The sequence below is a fragment of the Salvelinus sp. IW2-2015 genome, linkage group LG8 (genome assembly GCF_002910315.2).
Source record: "Salvelinus sp. IW2-2015 linkage group LG8, ASM291031v2, whole genome shotgun sequence".
NCBI lineage: Eukaryota > Metazoa > Chordata > Actinopteri > Salmoniformes > Salmonidae > Salvelinus > Salvelinus sp. IW2-2015.
Window position 1 is genome coordinate 3,173,104 of NC_036848.1, and position 25,515 is coordinate 3,198,618.

The 25,515-nt window shown below is 45.3% G+C and overlaps 1 protein-coding gene across 2 annotated transcripts in view; it reads left to right on the forward strand.

Moving 5' to 3' along the window:
* gpc4 (glypican 4) overlaps positions 1–25,515 on the forward strand; it is a 52,454-nt gene that overhangs the window by 18,602 nt on the left and 8,337 nt on the right. Inside the window, exons 1-3 of one of the 2 annotated variants that reach the window (XM_023992120.2) lie at positions 9,296–9,387; positions 9,477–9,635; positions 24,424–24,821. In XM_023992120.2, the coding sequence (XP_023847888.1) occupies positions 9,339–9,387; positions 9,477–9,635; positions 24,424–24,821 (606 nt within the window). In that variant the 5' untranslated portion in view covers positions 9,296–9,338. Of the gene's footprint in view, positions 1–9,295; positions 9,388–9,476; positions 9,636–24,423; positions 24,822–25,515 lie in introns of those variants that run through there. The other variant, XM_023992119.2, reaches the window with a different exon arrangement.

Genomic DNA, 25,515 nt, shown 5'->3' on the forward strand with positions numbered 1-25,515 from the left:
AAGCCACTTGATTTCAACATTATAACAAAGTGGACAGGCCAGCATGCTGTTCAAACAGTTGGAGACCGAAGGGTGTTCATAACAATTCAACTGTTTTGACTTGTTAGCGAGCAAATAGATCCAAGTTGGCTAAACTTGAAATATAAAGATGAGCTTGCTTCTTACTAGCGCTTGAGAGTGTTTGAGACCTGTGTTAATGTTCTATAATGCCTGCTTCAACAAGTCATTATTAGTGAATGTGCATTATGCATGGTTCTGGTTAAAGTTGTAACAAATAGGGGCATTTTCTTAGACTTGAAAGCCAGATCAGTGATTATTGCAAAAACGCAGGTTAAACTATTTTGATAAAATTATTGAAGATGCACTATGCAGAAATCGCTCTGCCATTTCCTTGTTGCTAAAATGTTATAGTTCACCTAATTTCAGTTTCACTTAACAAGGAAGTATAGTGTAGAGTCATTGTACTATCTAAAACTCTGTAATATATTCTCAGCTGTTTGAAGCTGGTGTAAAACACACAATCCAATCTTAACAGGAAGCAAAGAAATAGTGCACATAGAACAGATCTACCGCTTCTTAGATTTGCGTTTATTGAGAATCATATCTATAACACACATTTCTATGTGAATTCGGTCGGGTCGCCCCAGAAAGTGACACTTTTATTTATATATATATATATATATATATATATATATAGTAGGTCTTATGGTTGTGGAAGACTTATATTTAGTCTAGGTATAATTTCACACGCCCTGAATTCATTCGATTATTGTCGACTGTTTGAAATGCATTGTGTAATTATAATAAAAATTATAATCGAGAGGTATATCAATCGCACTCACTCACATGCACATTTCGCCCATGAGGTTGAAAAAATTGAGATGATATTTAGGCCATATCATCCAGCCCTAGCTAGTAACACTACTACTAAAGACTACTATAACGACTATCATTTCATACTATTGTTAACATTGGCCAATATCTAATTGTCTAAGTAAGTTTAATGTCCATTATGAATCCTGCCACTCGGCTCCTGCTGAATATAATTTTGTCTGATTAAAACACGATTCGGTTCTCCTTACTCTCGTTCCCTCCATTCTTTTTTAAAAATGTATGTTTATTTCCATCCATGTAATGGCACACTCCTACACATCTCTCCTTAACTCCCTGCTAATACCTCATTTTGGTTAGTCCGCTCCCTTTTTTTCTCTCTTTCCATCGCTCTCTCCCTTCTCACTCCTTTGGCCTCTCACCATTTTGTACATAGAGGCCGTAGTGAGGGTTAGTATTTGGGGAAGTTTAATTGCTACCACCTCAACCTTGCTCTGCTCAGTTGAACCAACACCATCCAGTCAGTCCAGGGTTGTTTTCCAAATGGCACCCTTTCCCCTATATAGTGCACTACTTTTGACCAGTGCCCACAGTAATGTACTATATAGGGGATAGGGTGCCATTTAGGAGTTAGTCCAGCTCTCCTGAAGTTCTGCTCTGCTGGCTCTAAACTAACCCTTCAGTCTTGAGGTAAATGTGTTTCATAGTAATGCACTAATTTGGAGCTATGTTTCCTCTATGCTGCTTTACAGGTCACCGATACAAAGATGGTCCCTATTTACTAGTTACCCATTACTAGATATTGATACAATTATAAACATGGGACAAAGACACAAGTCTTTATTTTCCCACTAGTTACTTATAATAGTTTGATGTGACTGCGTGTAGTCCCTGTGGTAAGTGTTGGTATCTAGTCGACTTTCTATTAACGTATCTGTGAGGAAATGCCGGAGCTAGCTAAATCATTGACAAAGAGCTGACCTGGGATGCAGTATAGACAGGGAGCAGACCCGGGAAGAAGTGGCCGGCAGGGAGCAGACCTGGGAAGAAGTGGCCGGCAGGGAGCTTTTGTGTTGGGAGACTAAGGTGGAGCTGGGGAGGGCTGAGTTGAAGGGGAGAGGGAAACGGACACAGAGCGGGAGGCCAGGGCCATGTTGTGGAATCTCCCCAGGGCCTTCTGAGTAAATGTTCATGGATGATAGCATTTTGGAATGTTCACAAATGGAGAGGCCTCGACTGGTTTAGCAATCAGAGATGGACTCCGGTGGCAGGGGGTTAGGATTTATGGGTCTCCGTGTGTGTACTTGTTTGGGTGTGTGTGTTTGTTAGATTGGATTATTTTACGTTTGGTGGTTGTTTTTCTTGAACTGGGGCAGTACTTCAACAATGTAATATATTAGCCTGCTGATAGTCTTTTCCATAGCCTTAGGATATGCCATGGCTGTCTGCAGTCCGGTTTTTAACCTGTTACAAGCCGTTGCTGTGGCAGTGCCATGTTGTGATGCTGTTAAACAGAAAATATACTAGTCATGTTTGTAATGAGATTCCACTCTGGCCTTTGTACATGCGTCTCTCTCTTATCAATGTAATGCCATCCGAAAAGAAAATCTTACGTATTTTGACAGCTGTGTTTTGGAAGAGATTTTAATCCCTGATTTATTTAAGGAAACATAATTTTGCACCGGCGCTTTCCAAGGTCTTGTGGCTGGCTGCTTAACTGTAAAATATCTCCCTCTCCAAATTCAATTCTCCTTAACCAAAACTCCTGATCCCCTAGGGGAATGTTGTGCATTCTTCTAAATGGATTTAAGCGCATGTTACAGGCAAGGTAGCTGAGGAACTCTCAACTCTGTTCTCTTATTATCAAGGAGGAGTTGCCTTTTGATAACTGGTTGCGTGTTTACTAGCAACATTGAGTCACCATCAGTCAATACTTGTAAAAATGTACAGTCTGAAAATGCTTACCTGTACCGTTTGTCCTGTACAACCGCGGTCCTTCCGCCGCGTGCTGAAATTCATACTTTAATAAAAATGTTTATAGAATACAACCACAGACTTTTCCCTCATTTGTGTTGCTCAACTTCAGCGCAAATGCTCTTGTGCCAATTGAATCTTGGCTTACTTAGAATGTCAAGGCCACTACATTTCCTGTTGATCAACACAAATTAGGAAAAAGTTGGTTGTATTATAAGTTTTTACTAAACGTATGAATTCCAGCACCCCGTGGAAGGGCCACAAGCATCGGCTGATGGTGACTCAATGTTGTTGCTAGCAAATTACGTGACCTGTTATCAGTACTCAACCTTGATATAAGAGAACCAAGTTGAGCGTTCCTCAGCTACAAGCAAAGCTAACATTTCTCACTTTACCACTCTACTCCCACCAGTGTTGACAAGTTGGTTTGTTTGAGCCACACGTCTCGTTTGTCATGGTTGTTGGACACAGATATCCTATTAAATTAGTTAAGTTAATGTAATTCTGTGGTGTTGGCGCTGAGCTGTTTTTCCTGTCACTTTTAGCACAAAGGCAGGCAGCCATTACTGTACGGTGATGCATACTAGGCCCCGTGAGTAGCTGTGACCGATGTCTGGTCGGAGATGACCCATCGCAGTTAATCATTACTATTGTATGAGTTAGTTCGTAGCGACATGTCTTGAAAGGTTGTTTTAATTAGAGCAACAAGTATTTTTTTTTAATTTTTAGGAGCACTGCTGAAACGTGACTCAAAGAAATGTCACCATGAAAGATTGAATTCAATCAATGAAACTGCCTCTGGAACCCACATGAATCAGTATAGTATGTGTATATTTTTATAGCCCTCTACCAAGACATACAACCCGTTTCACCATCAATGTATATTTAGATACCTACGTAGGATGCTAATTTGAATTTATTAGTCTCTGACTTGGATCATGATGACTGGCCACAGCAGAGGGACATGTTCTTATCAGGGATGACCAGAGCTGGTCTGCGTCCCAAATTGCACCTTATTCCCTTTATAGTGTGTCTAGCTATCTCTACGGTCCCTGGTCATAAGTTGTGCTCTATAAAGGGAACAGGATACCATTTAAAATGTAGCCTCAAGCGGAAGAGCCGAGTTCTGAGTTGGCTGTGGTGTCTGGGTGCTGGACGGCCGGCCGCCTGTGAGGGTCAGCATGTCTGTGCGCCGTGGGTTATCCTGCTCGTTAGCTCACCTCCTTCTGGTGAGAGGGGGGGTTTCTGTCCGGCCAATCATTGCTTGCTGACGTCAGCTGCATGTTGGGCATTAATACTGCCAGGGTTACACAGGAGAGGGCAATAGTGAATGCTCACTCCCTCAGATAACCATTGAACAATGATCTGAAATGTCTGCCTCTTATCATTAGGTGTCTGAGACAATTGTAGTCTATTTGAAACACAGTTGAAATAGATTAGTGATTCTCTATTTAGACTGACTGTTGCCTTAACTCATAAAGAGAAATGGAGAAGGTGAAAACTGCATAGTAATGATGTGCTGCCCACCATTTTGTTAAGAAACTCCTGGCTAAAGCTGGGCTCCCCGAAGCTGTTCTTTTGAAAATTAGACCTGAAAAGCATTATTGGGTTGGCAAAATTGCTGTAAACCTGTCATTCCAGTATTTAGAAAAGCACTAAGTGGAGGAGAAGCTAATACCCTGGCTTGATTATCTCCATATGGGAAGTTGAAGCTCTAATGGTTTCAGCTTACAGAGAAACCTTGTTGAACATATTACAGTGATGACCTCGTGTGTGTGCTCTCTTACCCTCTCATGAAAATGGGTGTATTAATGGTTGTCCAGCTGTGTCCGTATGAGTGGAACATTGGTTCAGGTTCCTGATCCTAGAAACCTGACTGGCCCTGTCCATTGTAGTTCAAGCCTGATCTACTGCAGCAATAGGGCAGTTATTGGCTCCTGTTCATACATTGGCTTCACATGTATCTCATAAAGAAAAGGGTCGCTGAAAATCCCCAAAAGTAAATTTGAAGAATCCATAGGGCACTTCAAAGGTGTTTTCCAGCGGAAGGCGGTGTGGTCAAACCGTGTTTTCCAGCGGAAGGCGGTGTGGTCAAACAGTGTTTTCTTTGTAGTTATGGATTAGAGGTTAGCACTATGTCCAATCTGACAGAGGGAAGACCAGTCAGAGACATACAGACGGGGAGAGAGAAGATGGCAGGTGCTAGAATGATGGATGAGATGGGGGCGGGGGAAGAGTACCTGACAACATGACAGGAACTATATAAAAGGACGACTCTTAAAATAACCTAATTGCTATATAATTTGCTACCTGGTTTTCTCCCTCAACTGGTATTCGTTTTTCATGCCCTTCTGTTTCTCCCCACAAAATATCACACATTTTCTTTTGGTAAAAGTTGGGACCTGGGAAAAAAAATTTTGGCAAATTTTGTTTTCCTTTTAGTTGATGAATTTTGTCCAATCATAAGCATGCTTGGCTTTGCATAGTGCAATCCTCTCATTGGCACAATTAATTAACGTCTTTCAGTTGCGCGGTGTGATTGAGTGGATCTGCCCAGCTGTCCCTCCCACACAGCTTCCGGGCGTGAGTCAACTAAAACTATATCTAAAATAGCTGCTAAAATGAACACTGCAGTCTTTCTCTGTGGTCACTGGAGTTCAGCAGGGTGCGGATGGAAATAATCCTCTGGGGAATTTGACTTCTGACTCAGTGTGACATATGTGGTTTAATGTTTGTATGTGGATGGGTAGTGTGTATGGCATGTGCTATGTGGATCTATGGTTGTTGGTGTGTTTCGGTTGTTCATTTGTATGTGGATCTATGGTTGTTGGTGTGTTTCGGTTGTTAATTTGTATGTGGATCTATGGTTGTTGGTGTGTATCAGTTGTTTATGTGAATCTATGGTTGTTAATGTGCGTGTGTGTCTTAAGGCGATTTGTGTGTGTTAGTTGTGGATGTGCTGGCTGGCGGACAGAGGGGTCAGAGGACAGGACCTCTCTCTCAGGAGTGGCTGTTAACCTTTGACCCCTCTGGTTAAGCCTGCAGGGTGGTGGTAGAGCTGGAGGGGTGGAGGTTTCTCTGCTCTGAAGTCTGTCTGGTCCTGGGCCACATGATGCAGGCCAGGCAGAGGAGAGGGGGTGATGTGGTGTCTAATCTGGGTTTTGTCCACAAGGCATTTTCACCTCCCCCCACACCACCACCACCTCCTCACCAGAGAAGCCAGTGTTCTGGGGGGCAGGCAGGGGAACGTCCTCCTCCTCCAGTGTAAAGGGGCAGACAGGAGAACGTCAAAGGGAAGGGACTTATTTTATGAGCCGTTTAAAGAGGTTGGTGGTGGAAACCACAAAGGAGAAGCAGAAAGCAGTGGACTGCTGATGAATGCCATGACACAGTATCATGTTGTTTATTAACGGCTCCCATGTTTTGACTGCCGTAAATAACCCTCCTTTTTCCTTCTGATTGACAACCTGAACAATGTACCCGCTCGCTGTTTGTTGGGATTCCCAGTTAATTGGGAGTTATTGTATGTCGCCAAGCAGACTCAACCCTCCATCTAAAGCTTGTCCTTGAGGTTGAGCTGACGGTCCACAGACAATATAGGAAACCAACCTTTAATTGGCCGTTTTTACTTTCTTCATTCTCGATTTGGAAGATAACAGTGTCTTCTAATCGCCTCATTCCAGTTGCAGGTGAAATTCCAAAAACCAGAGAATATTCCGAAAAATATGAAATCCCCTTTTCTTTGCAACGAGTGAGTTCACTTGCCAGATAACACAAAGATCTACTCAAACAAAGATCTACTCAAACAAAGATCTACTCAAACAAAGATCTACTCAAACAAAGATCTACTCAAACAAAGATCTACACAAATGCCAGGCATTTCTCACTCGTTACAAAACCTCTATTCAATATAAATTTGAATATTTCCATGTTATCGGAGTTCCACCTGAAACTAGAAACAGGAGATTTTATTGCACCAGTTCCTTCCGAAATTGAGAATTAATTAATTAATCTCCAAGTAAAGGAAGGTTGAGCATTCTAGTTTATTTAGTTAACCATTACCTCTGACCCCTGACAACTGTTTTGGAAGACTTTTGCAAACTATTGACTACTGCCTGCTGATGAGAAATACATTTTATTTTTTATATTGTATACATATACTTGTGGTGAATAAAATGTTTCATGCAAGATCATACCTTTTAGAAACTCTAAACTTTAAGTAGTCCAGTCAAGGATTTCCTATAAAATGGCTCCCTATAGTGCACTACTTGTGACCAGGACTCATAGGGCTCTGCTCAAAAGAAGTGCACTTTAAGGGAACATAAAGCCATTTGCTATGCGGGCAAGCGTTCACTTTTCTTTATTTGAACCGTCTACTCTTGTCCCAATTTTACAACCTGTTTCTGTGCGGGGGTTGGAGAAATTGGCCGCCCTAATGTTTTCCCAAAGTATGCATTAACTAATACGAGAACATTTTCAGAGACTTTAGCCCGTGAGCTAACAATGTGACATTTGTACAGACATTCCTGTGAAAGATTGGCCATCTCAGTTTTATTTGTGTTCTTTGGTTACAGACATTTTCCACACGGATAAAGGCCTTTAGATTGTGGTCCTGTACTGCAGGGAGGGAGGGAGGGAGGCCTTGGTGGAATACAGGCAGAATCTCTGTTTCACTTAGAGGAGGTGTGTACGTGTGTGCATGCTTTGTGTGTCTGCGCGCATGCACTTACTGCTTACTTTGCTCTCTCCAATCATCTGGTACAAAGAGCTATGTGTTGACCTGTGATGTGTGAATGTGTTTAGGTAGTGCTTGTCAACTCTCTCTTCCTCTCTTGCTGTATGTGGGGTGGGGGGGGGGGGGGGGTCAAGTTGAGTCTGATTTGGGCTTGATCCCAAATTAGGGTTGAAAGGTGGTGATGCTTCTCTGTTTCTCTGGGTGTGTTTTAGCTAGCAAGGTAGAGGCCTTCGTATAGAAGTTATATACTTCAACCAACCAAAGGGTTGTGACAACATTCTCTTCACCTTCTGAATCATAAGATGTTGTGGGGAAATTGTTGGTGTTTGTGGGAGCCTTACACAGTGTGCACTATGCATGAGTGGTGTGTGTACTCCTTCACGTCAGTAGTACTTGAAGTCCACACTAGTCTCTTGGCATACGCAATTCTGACGTCTAGCCACTGCTTAGACACACTGCTCTAGTGGTGGTACACAGGTAGTTTAGTCCTCATATGCATCACACCAATACACACTGAACATCCACAACGTCATGGTCAGGGAGTGGCTATATTTGCAACTCTCTTGTTTTATATACTAGGCCTGATTACACAGTTTACATTTTGTTGCTTTTTTAATTGTTAGTTACTGTTAGAATCTAGTGACCTGTTGATTTCCACGCTCATTACTGTTAGAATCTAGTGACCTGTTGATTTCCACGCTCATTACTGTTAGAATCTAGTGACCTGTTGATTTCATGTCTGTCCTAAATGGCACACTTGTCCTTAGGCATAATGCACTTTAGACCACACCCATAATGCACTATGTAGGGAATAGGGTGCCATTGGAGCCGGTGTATGTAGTGGTGCTAGTAACACTGTTTGGTGTAGTGTGTTTAGTGGTGCTAGTAACACTGTTTGGTGTAGTGTGTTTAGTGGTGCTAGTAACACTGTTTGGTGTAGTGTGTCTAGTGGTGCTAGTAGCGCCAGCAGAGTGGCCTGTTCTGCAGACGACCAGGGCCAGAGTTGTTGAGCAAGCGGATGGCTGGTGGGGAAAACCAAACAGGCCGTTGGGAGCCTGGGCGGAGTGAAAGGACCACTGTGTTCTTCCCAAATTCCAACAACCACCTTTTTAAAAAGAAAGAAAAACATAACATTATTGCAGCTGCAACTTTGCATTCAGCCTCTACGCCTCTCCGACCCTCCGCTGCTGCACTGCTCTGACCCCTGCCATGAATCGCTGTTGAGGCCACTTTGACCACTCTTTGCCAAACTTGTCAGGTCTGTACAGCAGAGGGTGTGGGTTAGAAGAGAGACTGACCGGATGGGGTGTCAACACTTAGAGATGTCAGGTTGTTAAGCTTGTTTAACATCCGCGCTCGAACTTCCCTCCCCGGACCAAGCCTGTCTTTAGCAGTCTCTCCCCTCCCCCTCCTGTCAGTGTGCATGCTGGTGTGCACGCTGGTGTGTATTGTTCCCACATGAGAAACAGCTGCAGAAGCTTGCGGTATAATGTCTCGACTGACGGGTGCTGTGAGAGGTCACTTTGAGGAGCATAAACCTTTTCTTTCTCTTGGGTAGGTGGTTCTCCAGAGGCTGCTTCTGTACCTGCTGCATGAAGCAGAGAGGCCTGGGATACCGCATGTTCAATGATATTATTGGACTGCCCAATTAAGGGCAAGTAGACAATGGTGTGGCGCAACCATCACAATGTATTTCATTTCAATTTGATGTTTTATTTTCTTCTTTAACATGGTTTATTTTCTTCTTTAACATGGTTTATTTTCTTCTTTAACATGGTTTATTTTCTTCTGCGAGAACATGGCACCTGATTCACGTAACGAACAGGAAACGAAAGCAGTTTTTCACGGTGTGTAACTGTGCTGTGTGAACTGTCATTATGATGGTTGGTCTTGGTTTGTGTATATCAGTGTTTTCTCTCGCCCTGCCTCTCTGTAGGAGCCCATCTGAAGGTGTGTCCCCAGGAATACTCATGCTGTACGCTGGAGATGGAGGAGAAGCTGAGTCAGCAGAGCCACTCGGACCTGAAGGCCCCCGTCTCCCAGCTCAGCACCAACCTACAGAGCACCTTCAAACAGAGGCACAGCCACTTTGACCGTAAGATTGAAACGCACGTATACACGCTCAAACAAAATCGTGAACGCACACACACACTCACACAAAATCTTGAACGCGCACACACACCCCTACCTTCCTACTGTATCAGTCCATCTATGTCCCACTGCTAGGCAGCACGGCATCCTTTCCCAGTCCCCAGGGCAGCACGGCGTCCTTTCCCAGTCCCCAGAGCAGCACGGCGTCCTTTCCCAGTCCCCAGAGCAGCACGGCGTCCTTTCCCAGTCCCCAGAGCAGCACGGCGTCCTTTCCCAGTCCCCAGAGCAGAACGCCGGCGTTTCTCCAGTCCGAGCAGGCAACACGGCGTCCTTCCCAGTCCCAGAGCAGCACGGCGTCTTTCCCAGTCCCCAGAGCAGCACAGCGGTCCTTTCCCAGTCCCAGAGCAGCACGGCGTCCTTTCAGTCCCAGAGCAGCACGGCGTCCTTTCCCAGTCCCCAGAGCAGCACGGCGTCCTTTTCCCAGTCAGAGCAGCACGGCGTCCTTCCCAGTCCCAGAGAGCACGGCGTCCTGTCCCAGTCCCCAGAGCAGCACGGCGTCCTGTCCCAGTCCCCAGAGCAGCACGGCGTCCTGTCCCAGTCCCCAGAGCAGCAGCGCGTGTGCAGTGTTGGCTTTGACCGACACTCCCACCTGCCTGTGCATTGGCAGCTTGCAGCAATGACACCCCGTCTCTGTTGGCCGGTCCACCTACCTCTCAAAGTATCAGATATTGCCCCCTCTGGCCAATCCCCTCTCGCCCTACTGTCTGGGGGGAGAGAGAGGCATGCATGCTCTGACGGACCACACACCCAGAGCCAGCCTTCTTTCCCTTGACACACTTTCCTGTTCTCTCTGTTGTGTCTGTGTGTGTGTGTAAAAATATCTGGATCATGTTGACTGTGATTGCCATACTGTGAGGTGAGGCAGTGCATGGGAACATGTGACAATGCTGTGTCACTGATAGAGGGAAGCGGGAAAGTTTGGCCCCTGAGACCTCCTGTCCTCCATCGAACCCCATCACCACTCTGGCTATTGCCTCTGCTGGTTGAGGAGGGTCTGTAGATGCAGGCTGGAGGATGCCTGGTTGGATATTCTCCAGACACACACTTTCATGCACCCACAGTACCCAACCCTCAAATTAATTAGTTATGCTGCACAGCTGGAAAGAGAGGGAGAGGTCCATTTTGGCAGCATTCTGAAAAGGATAGAATTTACCAGATTTATTTTAGGCTCCAGAGTGAGATGGAGTGTTGGGATATTAATTCATCTTTCAAGTGTATATATTGTACATAAAAGCCAGCGGCATACCACCCTGCATCCCACTGCTGGCTTGCCTCTGAAGCTAAGTAGGGTTGGTCCCTGGATGGGAGACCAGATGCTGCTCTAAGTGGTGTTGGAGGTCCAGTAGGGGGCACTCTGCCCTCTGGTCTAAGTAGATCCCAGGGCAGTGAATGGGACATTGCCCTGCGCAGGATGCTGTCTTTCAGATTGGATGTTAAAACGGGTGTCCTGACTCTCTGGTCACTAAAGATTCCAATGCACTTATCGTAAGGTTGGGGTGTTAACTAGAGGTCAACCGATTAATCGGAATGGCCGATTAATTGGGGCCAATTTCAAGTTGTCATACTTTCATACATAACAATCGGTAATTGGCATTTTTGGACGCCGATTATGGCTGACTATATTGCAATCCACGAGGAGACTGCGTGACAGGCTGACCACATGTTATGTGATTGCAGGCAGCAATGGGTCATGGTAAGTTGCTAGGTAGTATTAAACTTACCTTTATAAAAAATAAAAAATCTTAACATAATCACTAGTTAACTACACATTGTTGATGATATTACTAGTTAAGTAGCTTGTCCTGCGTTGCATATAATCAATGCGGTCCCTGAAACTGTCACTTCTCTTGCGTTCAGTGTAAGCAGAGTCGGGGTATATGCAGCAGTTTGGGCTGCCTGGAACATTACGAACTGTGTGAAGACCATTTCTTCCTAACAAAGACCGTAATTAATTTGCCAGAATTTTACATAATTATGACATAACATTGAAGGTTGTTCAATGTAACCGCAATATTTAGACTTAGGGTTGCCGCCCATTTGATAAAATATGTAACGGTTCTCTATTTCATTGAAAGAATAAATGTTTTGTTTTCGAAATGATAGTTTCCGGATTTGACCATATTAATGACCTAAGGCTCGTATTTCTGTGTTTATTATATTATAATTAAGTCTATGATTTGATAGAGCAGTCTGACTGAGCGGTGGTAGGCAGCAGCAGGCTCATAAGCATTCATTCAAACCGCACTTTCCTCCGTTTGCCAGCAGCTTTTCGCAGCGCTGTTTATGACTTCAAGCCTATCAACTCCTGAGATTAGGCTGGCAATACTATAGTGSYTATAAGAACATCCAATGGTCAAAGGTCTATGAAATACAAATGGTATAGAGAGAAATAGTCCTATAATAACTACAACCTAAAACTTAACTGGGAATATTGAAGACTCATGTTAGAAGGAACCACCAGCTTTCATATGTTCAAATGTTCTGAGCAAGGAACTTAAAAGTTAGCTTTTTTACATGGCACATATTGCACTTTTACTTTCCTCCAACAGTGCTTTTGCATTATTTAAACCAAATTGAACATGTTTCATTATTTATTTGAGACTAAATGGATTTTTTAAATGTATTATTTTAAGTTCAAATAAGAGTTCATTGTTCATTCAGTATTRTTGTAATTGTCATTATTACAAATATATATAAACAAAAATCGTCAGATTAATCGGTATCGGCTTTTTTTGGTCCTCCAATAATCGGTGTTGACGTTGAAAAATCATAATCGGTCAACCTCTAGTGTTAACCCCGGTGTTCTGGTTAAATTCCCAATCTGGCCCTCATACCATCATGGCCACCTAATCATCCCCAGCTTCCAATTGACTCCTTCTTCCCCAGGTTGGTGCTGTAAATGAGTGTGTGCAGGATAGTCTAACAGGGAAGGGAGTATGTGTATTGCAGCCAGATGTGAACAAGAATGTGACATGTCGGAATGTGGTGGCTGCTTTAGCCCGTCCTCTCTCTCGGTCTCACGCGTATGTTCTGTGTCAGGGTGGCCTGTCTCTCAGAGCTGTTAGATGTGGGATACCTTTACAAAGCCCTGCTGTGCTCTTCTCCGTCTGAACCATTAGTCCAGGGTGTCCAGCTCAGACGGCTCTCTCCCTGGGTGGGGTGTCCAGCTCAGGCGGCTCTCTCTCCCTGGGTGGGGTGTTCAGCGCAGGCGGCTCTCTCTCCCTGGGTGGGGTGTTCAGCGCAGGCGGCTCTCTCTCCCTGGGTGGGGTGTCCCAGAGCAGGTGGCTCTCTCTCCGCTGGGTGAGTGTTCAGCGCAGGCGGCTCTCTCTCCCTGGGTGGGTGTTCAGCGCAGGCGGCTCCTCTCCCTGGTGGGTGTTCAGCGCAGGCGGCTCTCTCTCCCTGGGTGGGTGTTCACGCAGGCGGCTCTCTCTCCCTGGGTGGGTGTTCAGCGCAGGCGGGCTCTCTCTCCCTGGGTGGAGTGGTTCAGCGCAGGCGGCTCTCTCTCCCCTGGGTGGAGTGTTTCAGCGCAGGCGGCTCTCTCTCTGGGTGGAGTGTCAGCGCAGGCGGCTCTCTCTCCCTGGGTGGAGTGTCAGCGCAGGCGGCCTCTCCCGGGGGAGTGTTCAGCGCAGGCGGCTCTCTCTCCCTGGGTGGAGTGTTCAGCGCAGGCGGCTCTCTCTCCCTGGGTGAGTGTTCAGCGCAGGCGGCTCTCTCTCCCTGGGTGAGTGTCCAGCACCAGGCGGCTCTCTCCCTGGGTGGAGTGTCTAGCTCAGGTGGCTCTCTCCCTGGGTGGGGTGTCCCCTAGCCTCAGGCGGCTCTCTCCCTGGATGGGGTGTCCAGCTTTAATGCACACAGCTTTTGCTCATTTGCATGGTTAGTTGTTTACTTCCAGCATTTTAATCAATTTATTTCCTTCACTAATGTTATCATTTACACACCGTCACATTTCTTTTGTCTTAGTATGACTCCCAAATCTAATTTTTTAAAAAAATTACTTTTACTTGACACAAGAATTCTTTGACTGTACTTTTCCGGCATTTCTTACTTTCACCACTAGAGGGTGACCAGACGATTTATGGGGTTCTGTACTCCTGAAGTTGTTGACTGTTTTTTTGCTTGCCAATGGCTGACAGTTTTTTTACTGGTGATTAAAATGGGAGATAGCAATTTAAGTCATTCTGAATTATTAAATGTAATCAAACATTCATGGTAATTCGAGTCACGTGACTTGTACTGGAGCACTACTCGATTTTGAGACTTGACTTGGCCAATAGAGAAACACTTGCCACTTGATTTTGACTTGATCATCTATGACTCGTGACTTAACTTGGACTTGAGTTGTATGACTGGAGAGACTTGATTTGTCATCTCGCACACTATGTAAGCTCATCTGTCCTTTATTTCAGAGTGCTGCAGGTTCTGTTCTGTGTCTTGTTCAATTAGATTCATGGAAATCACAGGTTGCGCAGGCCAGGCACAAAGCACGTAATCTAGCAAAGTGTGCGCCAATCCACTATCTTCCGATATTTATTTAGTAAACATAACACATCACTCCCAACAGACGCAAGCAAAAACTCTTCGCAGAAATGTTGCAGCAGCCTACACCTAAACTGTATGGGAAGAAAACGAGACGATTTCTCAGTGTGATCAACTAGGCTACTGATAACAACCACAGCCTGCAGCTGCATAGGCTACAGCCAATGCCCTGTCCCCTCTTGCACTCTGTGTAGGGTAAACAAAGTGGTAACGTTATGTAGAATATTTATAGCCCATTTATTTGTGTTAGAAGTAAAATAAGAATTTTAATCAAATTTGGTTTAGGCTATATTTGAACTTGGACTGGCTAGGCTACCTTGACCTTTTCATTCGAAAATGATTAACTGAAATTAAACGTTTATTTTTTTACTATTTATTTATAGGGGACAATGAACATTAATCAATATTACAATAATGCAACATCCATGTAAATGTGCCGRGGTTAGCCAAAAGATAATTTGCACCAGTAGTCCCTGGGCAGGTAAGGGCCTTTACACAGCTACTATAAAAATACTCACTCAAATAATACAAATCCGTTACATTCAATAATATATCATTCTAACAACACTATCATCAACTGTCTTACATATGAGCAACCACAGATAACTCGTGTATAGGTTTGAGCCGTGTTGTCAATTTAAAATTACAATAATCGGTGCAGCTTCTCAAGTCCATGGGCAATGCATTCCAGTATATTGTAGCTCTAACAGAGAAGGCCGGGTGACCGATTTTTACTGTGTTGGAAAGAGACAAAGCAATCCCATCTAGTTACTGCCCTTGTTATCTTGGGGGTGATTTCCTTGAGCATGATATGCCGGCATAGGGGGGGAGGGGCAAGACCATGCAGGATCTTAAAGACCAGGCTTGCATCTACATACTGATTTAAGCTATCCAGACTAAGTAAATTATGTTTGWAAATGATATGACAATGGTGGTAACTGTTGTAACAATTGTTTACAGACAGAATATTTCACTTAAAATTCACTGTATCACAATTCCAGTGGGTCAGAAGTTTACATACACTAAGTTGACTGTGCCTTTAAACAGCTTGGAATATTCCAGAAAATGATGACATGGCTTTAGAAGCTTCTGATAGGCTAATTGACATAATTTGAGGCAATTGGAGGTGTACCTGTGGATGTATTTCAAGGCATACCTTCGAACTCAGTGCCTCTTTGCTTGACATAATGGGAAAATCCAAAGAAATCATCTAAGACCTCAGAAAAAAATTGTAGACCTCCACAAGTCTGGTTCATCCTTGGGAGCAATTTCCAAACGCCTGAAGGGTACCACATTGATCTGTACAAACAATAGTACGCAAGTATAAACACCATGGGACCACGCAGCTGTCATACCGCTCAGGAAGGAGACGTGTTCTGTCTCCTAGCGATGAACGTACTTTGGTGCGAAAAGTGCAAATCAATCCCAGAACAACAGCAAAGGACCTTGTGAAGATGCTGGAAGAAACAAGTACAAAAGTATCTATCCACAGTAAAATGAGTCCTATATCGACAWAACCTGAAAGGCTGCTCAGCAAGGAAGAAGCCACTGGTCATAAACCGCCATTTAAAAGGCAAGACTACGGTTTGCAACTGCACATGGGGACAAAGATCGTACTTTTTGTAGAAATGTCCTCTGGTCTGATTAAACAAAAATAAAACTTTGGCCATAATGACCATTGTTATGTTTGGAGGAGAAAGGGGGAGGCTTGCAAGCCGAAGAACACCATCCCAACCGTGAAGCACGGAGGTGGCAGCATCATGTTGTCGGTGTGCTTTGCTGCAGAGGGGACTGGTGCACTTCACAAAATAGATAGCATCATGAGGAGGAAAATTGTGGATATATTGAATCAACATCTCAAGACATCAGTCAGGAAGTTAAAGCTTGGTTGTAAATGGGTCTTCCAAATGGACAATGACCCCAAGCATACTTCCAATGTTGTGGCAAAATGGCTTAAGGACAACAAAGTCAAGGTATTGGAGTGGCCATCACAAAGCCCTGACCTCAATCCTATAGAGCATTTGTCTGTAGAACTGAAAAGGCGTGTGCGAGCAAGGAGGCCTACAAACCTGACTCAGTTACACCAGCTCTGTCAGGAGGAATGGGCCAAAATTCACCCAACTTATTGTGGGAAGCTTGTGGAAGGCTACCTGAAACATTTGACCCAGGTTAATCAATGTGAAAGCAATGCTACCAAATACTAATTGAGTGTATGTAAACTTCTGACCCAATGGGAATGTCATGAAAGAAATAAAAGCTGAAATAAATCATTCTCTCTACTATTATTCTGACATTTCACATTCTTAAAATAAAGTGGTGATCCTAACTAACCTAAGACAGGGAATTTGTACTCGTATTAAATGTCAGGAATTGTGAATAACAGTACACATGTATATGGCTAAGGTGTATGTAAACTTCCGACTTCAACTGTAGATGTTAAGCAGAAGGGTGTGTAATATTGACCCTTGTGGGACGCCAATGTTATAGTAAAGAGAGTTCTACTGAGTGTCCCCCAAACGAACCATTTTGCTTCTGTTTGTCAGATAGAAATGCATCCAACTAATGACTTCAGTGGACACATTAAGGGAGGATAGTTTGGCTAGGAGAACTTCATGATTCACAGTGTCAAAGGTCTTTTTAAGATCCAAAAAGACTGCACCGACTTCACCAATATGTCCAGTTTAGATGTAATGCATTCCAGAAAATAGCAATTGGCTGTTTTGGTAGAATGGTTAGTTCTGAATCCTTATTGCATTTGCTGTATTGAGTTGCCCTGAATGAGGTGATCAGTCAGATGAACAGTCACCCATCTTTCACCTACATAATACTGATTACATAAATGTACATTTATTTTTAATTGCAGTTGCATTGGCCTATACAATGCAAACCTGCATAAAGCAATCTCAGCCCCAATCTCAGCCCTGCGAGTTCTATTGTCAAGTTGCAGTGGTTGTCTGTGTAAAGTCTAGTTTTAAATGAATTCCTATTATAAAGTACAAGGTTGCTGCAGTTTGACAGGGTTGTCATCCTCCCTTGGGCCAGTAGTTTTTCCAGAATTTCTTTACAACCATATGACCAGTTTAGAAAATATCTGTGTACCTAGCCGGCAGGTAGCTTAGTGGTTAAGAGCGTTGGGCCAGTAACCGAAAGGGCAATGGTTCGAATCCCCGAGTCGACTAGGTGAACAATCTATTGGTGTTCCCTTGAGCAATGCACTTAATCCTAATTGCTCCTGCAAGTAGCTCTGGAGAAGAGCATCTGCTAAATGACTCAAATGTAAATCTGGTCCTTTGCTAATATACATACATTTTTTACAACTACTAATGAATCACTGTCAGATCCTATAGGGTCCTGATGTATACCTGGGTAGGTTACCAGATTAGTAAATGCTCCGGGCCCCAGGGAAAACAATTTGCCCCACCACTCTGGGACCTGTGGGGCCACCTCTGCATCAGGGCATCATCGGTCCCAAAAATCATAGCATTCAGTTTCAAAGACTGGTAGTGGGGGAAAGGTATGCCATTTGTAAAACATGTGGGTCCAAAATCACTGATGCATTTCAATTGCAATAAAATTGGCATTAGACACTTAACTGACATGAGGACTCGAAACCCTAAACAAGGGACTTGTGGCTTGATTCACCCTGAGCTGTGGAACTTGGGACTTTACTTGACACTTGCCCATTATTACTTGGGACTTGACTCGAAGATTAAGACTTGCTTAGGACTTGCAAAATTGTGACTTGGTTACGTCTCTGGTAATTCATTTTAACCTCGTAAACAATTCATTTCGACCCATTGTTTATTTGAAACAGATGTTTATTTTCTGAATTGTGTGCAGTTGCCCGGCTATTATAAGGGACAGGCGCCTTTTTGAGACTCAGCGGTTTAATTGAAGTTTTACAGTACCTGAATTTAGTTCTTCCATTTTGCAAGTGTTTGGATTAGTGATTACACCCCAATTCTCACATTGAGACGTCCAGAAGCAGCCATTTCCTACAGACGTGTCTGCCACGGTGCATAGTGTCTGCCACGGGAAACGTGCCTGCGGCTCGCTGTATTTAGTGGCTGGAGATGGTAATGATGATGGTGGCTAATGGTTCATCTGGAGCTGGAGACAAACACAGACACACAGGAAGTGGTAGAGCAGAGTCCTCATCATGTGCCTGGAGTTAGGAGTCATGGCCAATTAAGTGCGGGCCAGAAATAGTTCCCGCTCTCTTTTATCTCCCTCTGACCTGTGGTTTGTGTTTGTCCCTGTCTGTCTGTCTGGGGGAGCTAACTATGTCTGGGATTAAGCCCTTCTGCCCCAGGACACACACGCATCAAGACCCATACATCTCCAGCACTGCGGTCCTAACAGCAGGAGGGGTGGAACCCCACAAGAAAAGGGAGCAATTACTGTGAAGATAGAGGGAGGAGGAGGGAAGTCCAATTCTCCTTATGGGAGGAAAGGGGAGGGAGGAGTGCTAGGGAGGTTGGTCAGCTCCTCTCTTGGGGTGATGGATTGGGCCCAACATCAGTGCTTCATACTTCGGGGGCGGGGGAAGAGATTCCTCCAGGCTCTCTCTCTCTCTTTCTCTAACAAGATTCTTGCTGTCAGGATCTACATTCAGACTCTCACACGAACACACACAGGTTAAGCGGCTATACTGCCTCATATGTCTTTAGTGTTTCCCTACACACCATGATCCTTTTCCTCTAACCTTTCACCTACATTTTCCTTAACCAATGGTTGAGCAGTAAGCACATTTTTCTTCAGGAAAACCCTTAAGGGAGTGTGTGCTGCTCCACGGCCTAGCTGTTGGCCGACGGCTGTATGTCATAAACCGTTTTTAATGATGAATCAAGATGCCAGTGTAATGCTGGTTTCATACTAGAGGCCATAGCTTCAGCCAGAGAAATCCGCTCAACTTTAAACAATCTTTAAAAACAACCAGAAGTTACAACTAGAAGTGTTTTGTGCTACCTTGTTACTGACCCCCTGTACATCTTTGCCAGCACAGATCTTTTGGGTGGGAAGTGGTGGTTCATTAGTATGTCTGCATAGGCAGGATGATGGGGCCTGTCCTCCCTCCTCCCCTCCCTCATGTCTCCTTTCACTGACTTTAAACTTGTGGCAACTGACATTCCGGAGTGGGGGGTGGTGGGGGGGGTAGAAGGACCTTTTGTTTTAATCTCTGTCAATGGAGCGTGGAGTTTGGTGCCCTCTCCCCTGTCTTTGTGTGTGGGGACGTGAATGGAAGTACTGCAGTGTTTCCGGTATCCTTGGTGACACAGTGGGGATTTGGAGTTAAAAAAGCCCTCAACTTAACCCTCCGCAAGCCGCCCCCACCCCTCCCCCACTTCGTTTTTCTTTTTGGATTGTCAGTCTGAAGTGGAAGTGACAGCGCCGCACTTGCAGTGTGTGTGTGTGTGTCCTGGTGCCCGAATTCAGGAGCGTTTGGTGACTCCCTCGGAGAGAGCATGGGAACTTTACATTTCAAAGCCGGGCAGAGGGCACACAGAAACTACAGCGGAACCGAAGCTGTGTGTACAAGGAGAAAGAGATGAGACAGAGAGGTGAAGGGGGGTGTATGGTGCTGCACATGAGAGAGGGGTGAAGGGGGGTGTATGGTGCTGCCACATGGAGAGGGTAGAAGGGGGGTGTATGGTCGCGCATGAGAGAGGGGTGAAGGGGGGTTATATGGGTGTCCGCGACATAGAGGGGTTGAAGGGGGGTGTATGGTGTGCGACATGAGAGAGAGGGGTGAACGGGGGGGGTGTATGTGCTGCCATGAGAGAGGTGAAAGGGGGGGTATGGTGCGCGCATGAGGAGGGGAGGGGGGGTGTATGGTGCCGCGCATGAGAGAGGGGTGAAGGGGGGTGTATGGTGCCGCGCATGAGAGAGGGTGAAGGGGGGTGTATGGTGCGCGCATGAGAGAGGGTGAAGGGTGTATGTGCCGCGGCATGAGAAGGGGTGAAGGGGTGTATGGTGCGCGCATGGAGAGGGGTGAAGGGGGGTGTATGGTGCCGGCATGAGAGAGGGGTGAAGGGGGGTGTATGGTGCCGCGCATGAGAAGGGGTGAAGGGGGTGTATGGTGCCGCGCATGAGAGAGGGTGAAGGGGTGTATGGTGCCGGCATGAGAGAGGGGTGAAGGGGGGTGTATGGTGCGCGCATGAGAGAGGTGAAGGGGGGTGTATGGTGCTGCCATGAGAGAGGGGTGAAGGGGGGTGTATGGTGCGCGCACATGAGAGAGGGTGAAGGGGGTGTATGGTGCCGCAGCAATGAGAGGGGTGAAGGGGGGTGTATGGTGCTGCCGCATGAGAAGGGGTGAGGGGGTGTATGGTGCTGCGCATGAGAGAGGGGTGAAGGGGGGTGTATGTGCGCATGAGAAGGGGTGAAGGGGGGTGTATGGTGCGCGCATGAGAGGGGTGAAGGGGGTGTGTATGGTGCGCGCATGAGAGAGGGGTGAAGGGGGTGTATGGTGCCGCGCATGAGAAGAGGGGTGAAGGGGGGTGTTATGGTGGGCGCGCATGAGAGAGGGTGATGTGGCGCGCATGAGAGGCGTGAAGGGGTGTATGGTGCCGCGCATGAGAGAGGGGTGAAGGGGGTGTATGGGTGCCGCGCATGAGAGAGGGGTGAAGGGGTGTATGGTGCGCGCATGAGAGAGGGGTGAAGGGGTGTATGGTGCCGCGCATAGAGAGGGGTGAAGGGGGGTGTATGGTGCGCGCATGAGAGAGGGGTGAAGGGGGGTGTATGGTGCCGCGCATGAGAGAGGGGTGAAGGGGGTGTATGGTGCTGCACATGAGAGAGGGTGAAGGGGGTGTATGGTCTGCACATGAGAGGGGGGTGTATGTGCCGCACATGAGAGAGGGGTGAAGGGGGTGTATGGTGCCGCGCATGAGAGAGGGGTAAGGGGGGTGTATGGTGCCGGCATGAGGAGAGAGGTGAGCATTTTGCAGTGAGTCTGGATTCTCATTTGTTCAGATTAAGAAAGTGGCGGTAGCAGGGGGGGGTTCGTGGGAGAGGGTGTTGGATTATTTTGGGGTGGGGGGGTGATGGACATTCTTAGGATGAAGTAGGTCATTGTTCCCGTCTCTACTGAAGAGAGCCTTCTGAAGGAACTGACCAACTGAAAGCATTGGAGGGAGAGAGCGAGAGAGGGGGGACAGGTCCTATATGGAAAGGGAGGAAGGGGAGCAGTAATCCTATTGAAAATGCTCTGAAGGACAGACCAAGAGGAGCAGGGAGAAAGGAAAACGAATGGAATGTGACAACAGAAAAATGCCATTTGGTCAGTCTGAAGCAGCTTAATGTGGAGAGACGTTTCTGTTGAATGGCAGTGGATTTACAGGAACCAGGCAACCAACCTCTCCCATATTCAGCCTCTCTCTCTCTCTTCCCGCTAACAAACTTTAACTCACCTTTCATCCCCCTCACTCTTTTCTTTCTCTTCCTCCCTTTCCAACCGTTTTTCTTCCATACAACCATTCCATAGTGGTTTTTTTCTGCTGAGGGGATTTTATGTGCTTATTCCTGCTGTTGGGACACTGTGCTATTCCTGCTGTTGGACACTGTGCTATTCCTGCTGTTGGGACACTGTGCTATCCTGCTCTGTGGTGACACTGCTATTTCCTGCTGTTCTGACACTGCGCTATTCCTGCGTTGGGGACACTGCTATTCCTGCTGTTGGGACACTGTGCTATTCCTGCTGTTGGGACACTGTGCTATTACTGCTGTTGGGACACTGTGCTATTACTGCTGTTGGGACACTGTGCTATTCCTGCTGTTGGGACACTGCTGTGAAGGGAAACCAGTACATACAGGACAATGTCAAATGAAATAAACATCCATCTGTTTTGATCATAACCCCTCTGATTTTCAACCCTATTGGCAGCTACAGGAGGACTGGTCCCAAATGGAACCCTATTCCCTATATAGTGCACTATGGGCCTTGGTCAGAAGCGTACTATATAACCTATTTTTTGCCTTTCGTGAACTAGCACTTGACCTTTTCCCCTTTCTACCTCTGACTTTGCTGATAGTACGCACATTTCTTCCTCAATTAAGTAGCTATGACTTGAGATGTGGTGGTTCCACCCCGCTGCCTTATGATAAATTCTTAAACTAAGTTGCTCTGGATAAGAGCGTCTGCTAGATAACAATGTATAGGGAATAGGGTGCCATTTTGGACGCAAGTCAGGTTTTCTATAGCCTGGAGCTGTGCATTCTGGGAGTGCTGTGCAGACCTAAATCTGTTTCTCTGGAGTACCGTTCTAATGACAGTCACAGACACACTGCCAAAAACATTATGGAGGAGACGTTCAATCTGGTTGTGGAAATGTACAATAGGACAGGGGTTTTCAAACTGGGGTTAGCGGCCATTCAAGCCAAATGCCCGTTTGATTTTGTTAAAATGTTTGAGCAGAGGAACACAGCATTAGCCATGGTAAAATGCATAGAATTGTAGGAAATTAACATTCTTTATTTTGATCTAGCGCTAACATTTTCAGTCTATTTACATTTGTCGTTTAGCAGACACTCCTATCCAGAGGGACTTAGTTTGTGCATTCATCTTAAGACAGCTAGGTGCGACAACCACATCTCAGTCATAGCATATTTTTCCTCAAACTCAGTGGCTCTTTGCTTGACATTATGGGAAAATCAAAAGAAATCAGCCAAGACCTCTGAAAAGAAATTGTAGACCTCCACAAGTCTGGTTCATCCTTGGGAGCAAGTTCCAAACGCCTGAAGGTACCACATTGATCTGTACCAACAATAGTAAGCAAGTATAAACACCATGGGACCACGCAGTCGTCATACCACTCAGGAAGGAGACTCGTTCTGTCTCCTAGAGATGAATGTACTTTGGTGCGAAAAGTGCAAATCAATCCCAGAACAACAGCAAAGGACCTTGTGCAGATGCTGGAGGAAACGGGTACAAAAGTATCTATATCCACAGTAAAACGAGTCCTATATCGACATAACCTGAAACCCCGCTCAGCAAGGAAGAAGCCACTGCTCAAAAAACGCTATAATAAAGCAAGACTACGGTTTGCAACTGCACATGGGGATAAAGATTGTACTTTTTGTAGAAATGTCCTCTGGTCTAATGAAACAAAAATAGAACTGTTTGGCCATAATAACCATCGTTATGTTGGAGAAGAAAGGGGAACGCTTGCAAGCCGAAGAACACCAACCCAACCGTGAAGCACGGGGGTTGCAGCATCATGTTGTCAGTTTGCTTTGCTGCAGGAGGGACTGGTGCACTTGACAAAATAGATGGCATCATGAGGAGGAAAATGATGTGGATATATTGAAGCAACATCTCAAGACATCAGTCAGGAAGTTAAAGCTTGGTCGTAAATGGGTCTTCCAAATGGACAATGACCCCAAGCATACTTCCAATGTTGTGGCAAAATGGCTTAAGGACAACAAAGTCAAGGTATTGGAGTGGCCATCACAAAGCCCTGACCTCAATCCTATAGAACATTTGTCGGCAGAACTGAAAAAGCATGTGCGAGCAAGGAGGCCTACAAACCTGACTCAGTTACACCAGCTCTGTCAGGAGGAATGGGCCAAAATTCACCCAACTTATTGTGGGAAGCTTGTGGAAACATTTGACCCAGGTTAAACAATGTAAAAGCAACGCTACCAAATACTAATTGAGTGTATGTAAACTTCTGACCCACTGGGAATGTGATGAAAGAAATAAAACCTGAAATAAATAATTCTCTACTATTATTCTGACATTTCACATTCTTAAAATAAAGTGTTGATACTAACTGACCTAAAACAGGGATTTTTACTGGGATTAAATGTCAGGAATTGTGAGAAACTGTGTTTAAATGTATTTGGCTAAGGTGTATGTAAACTTCCGACTTCAACTGTATGTTTGTTTTTTAGATGCACAGATACAAATAGAATACATAGTTTCAATCTCTGGCAGAGTAAATATGGTATTAAGATGAGGGTTGATTAAAATCTGCTCCCCCTTCCGTCCACATGTTCTGGAAGATTTACAAAGCCATTATCTATCACGCTGAGAATGCCAAAAATGACATTTCCTCAATATCATATCACCTCATAATAACCTCTGTTAATATTCTATTGGGTTCACAAATATAGCCTATCATTACAAAACTGTGTGATGTTGATATTCAAAGTCTTAGCTATGCGCTATTGTCATACTTACACCCTCTCTTTCCTGTCTGCAGAGTTCTTCCGCGAGTTACTGGACAACGCGGAGCGCTCGCTCAACGACATGTTCGTGCGCACATACGGCAAGATGTATGTGCAGAACGCCGAGCTATTCAAGCACTTCTTCCAGGAGCTGAAGCGCTACTACGTGTCAGGCAGCGGCGTGGTCAACCTGGACTCCATGCTGTCTGACTTCTGGGAAGACCTCCTGGAGAGGATGTTCCGATTGGTCAACGTCCAGTACGAGTTCAGCGACGCCTACATGGAATGCGTCAGCCGCCACACCGAGCAGCTAAAACCGTTTGGCGACGTGCCACGCAAGCTCCGCCTCCAGCTGACACGGGCCTTCGTGGCGGCGCGCACATTTACCCGCGGCCTGGCGCTCATGCCCGAAGTGGTCAACAAGGTCTCCACGGTAAGAGGGATGTTAGTGCGTAGTATTACATATACAGTGCTTTCAAAAAGTATTCACACCCCTTGACTTTTTCAACATTTTGTGGTTACAGACGGAATTTAAAATGCATTGCATTGAGATTTTGTATCACTGATCTACACACAATACCCCATAATCCTGTTTACAATAAGGCACTAAAGTAAAACTGCAAAGAAAGGAACTTTCCGTCCTGAATACAAAGCGTTATGTTTGGGGAAAATCCAACACATCACTCAGTACCGTGCTTCATATTTTCAAGCATAGTGGTGGCTACATCATGTTATGGGTATGCTTGTCATCGGCAAGGACTAGGGAGTTTTTTTGGGGGGATAAAAATAAACCGAATGGCGCTAAGCACAGGAAAAATCCTATAGGGAAACTTGGTTGTCTGCTTTCCAACAGACACTGGAGATGAATTCACCTTTCAGCAGGACAATAACCTAACATACAAGGCCATATATACACAGGAGTTGCTTACCAAGATGACATGGAATGTTCCTGAGTGGCTAGTTACAGTTTTGACATATTGGCTTCAAAATCTATGGCAAGACTTGAAAAGGGTTGTCTAGCAATGATCAACGACCAACTTGGAGCTTGAAGAATTTTTGAAATGGTAATGTACAAATGTTGTACAAATATTGTACAATCCATGTGTGCAAAGCTCTTAGTCTTACCT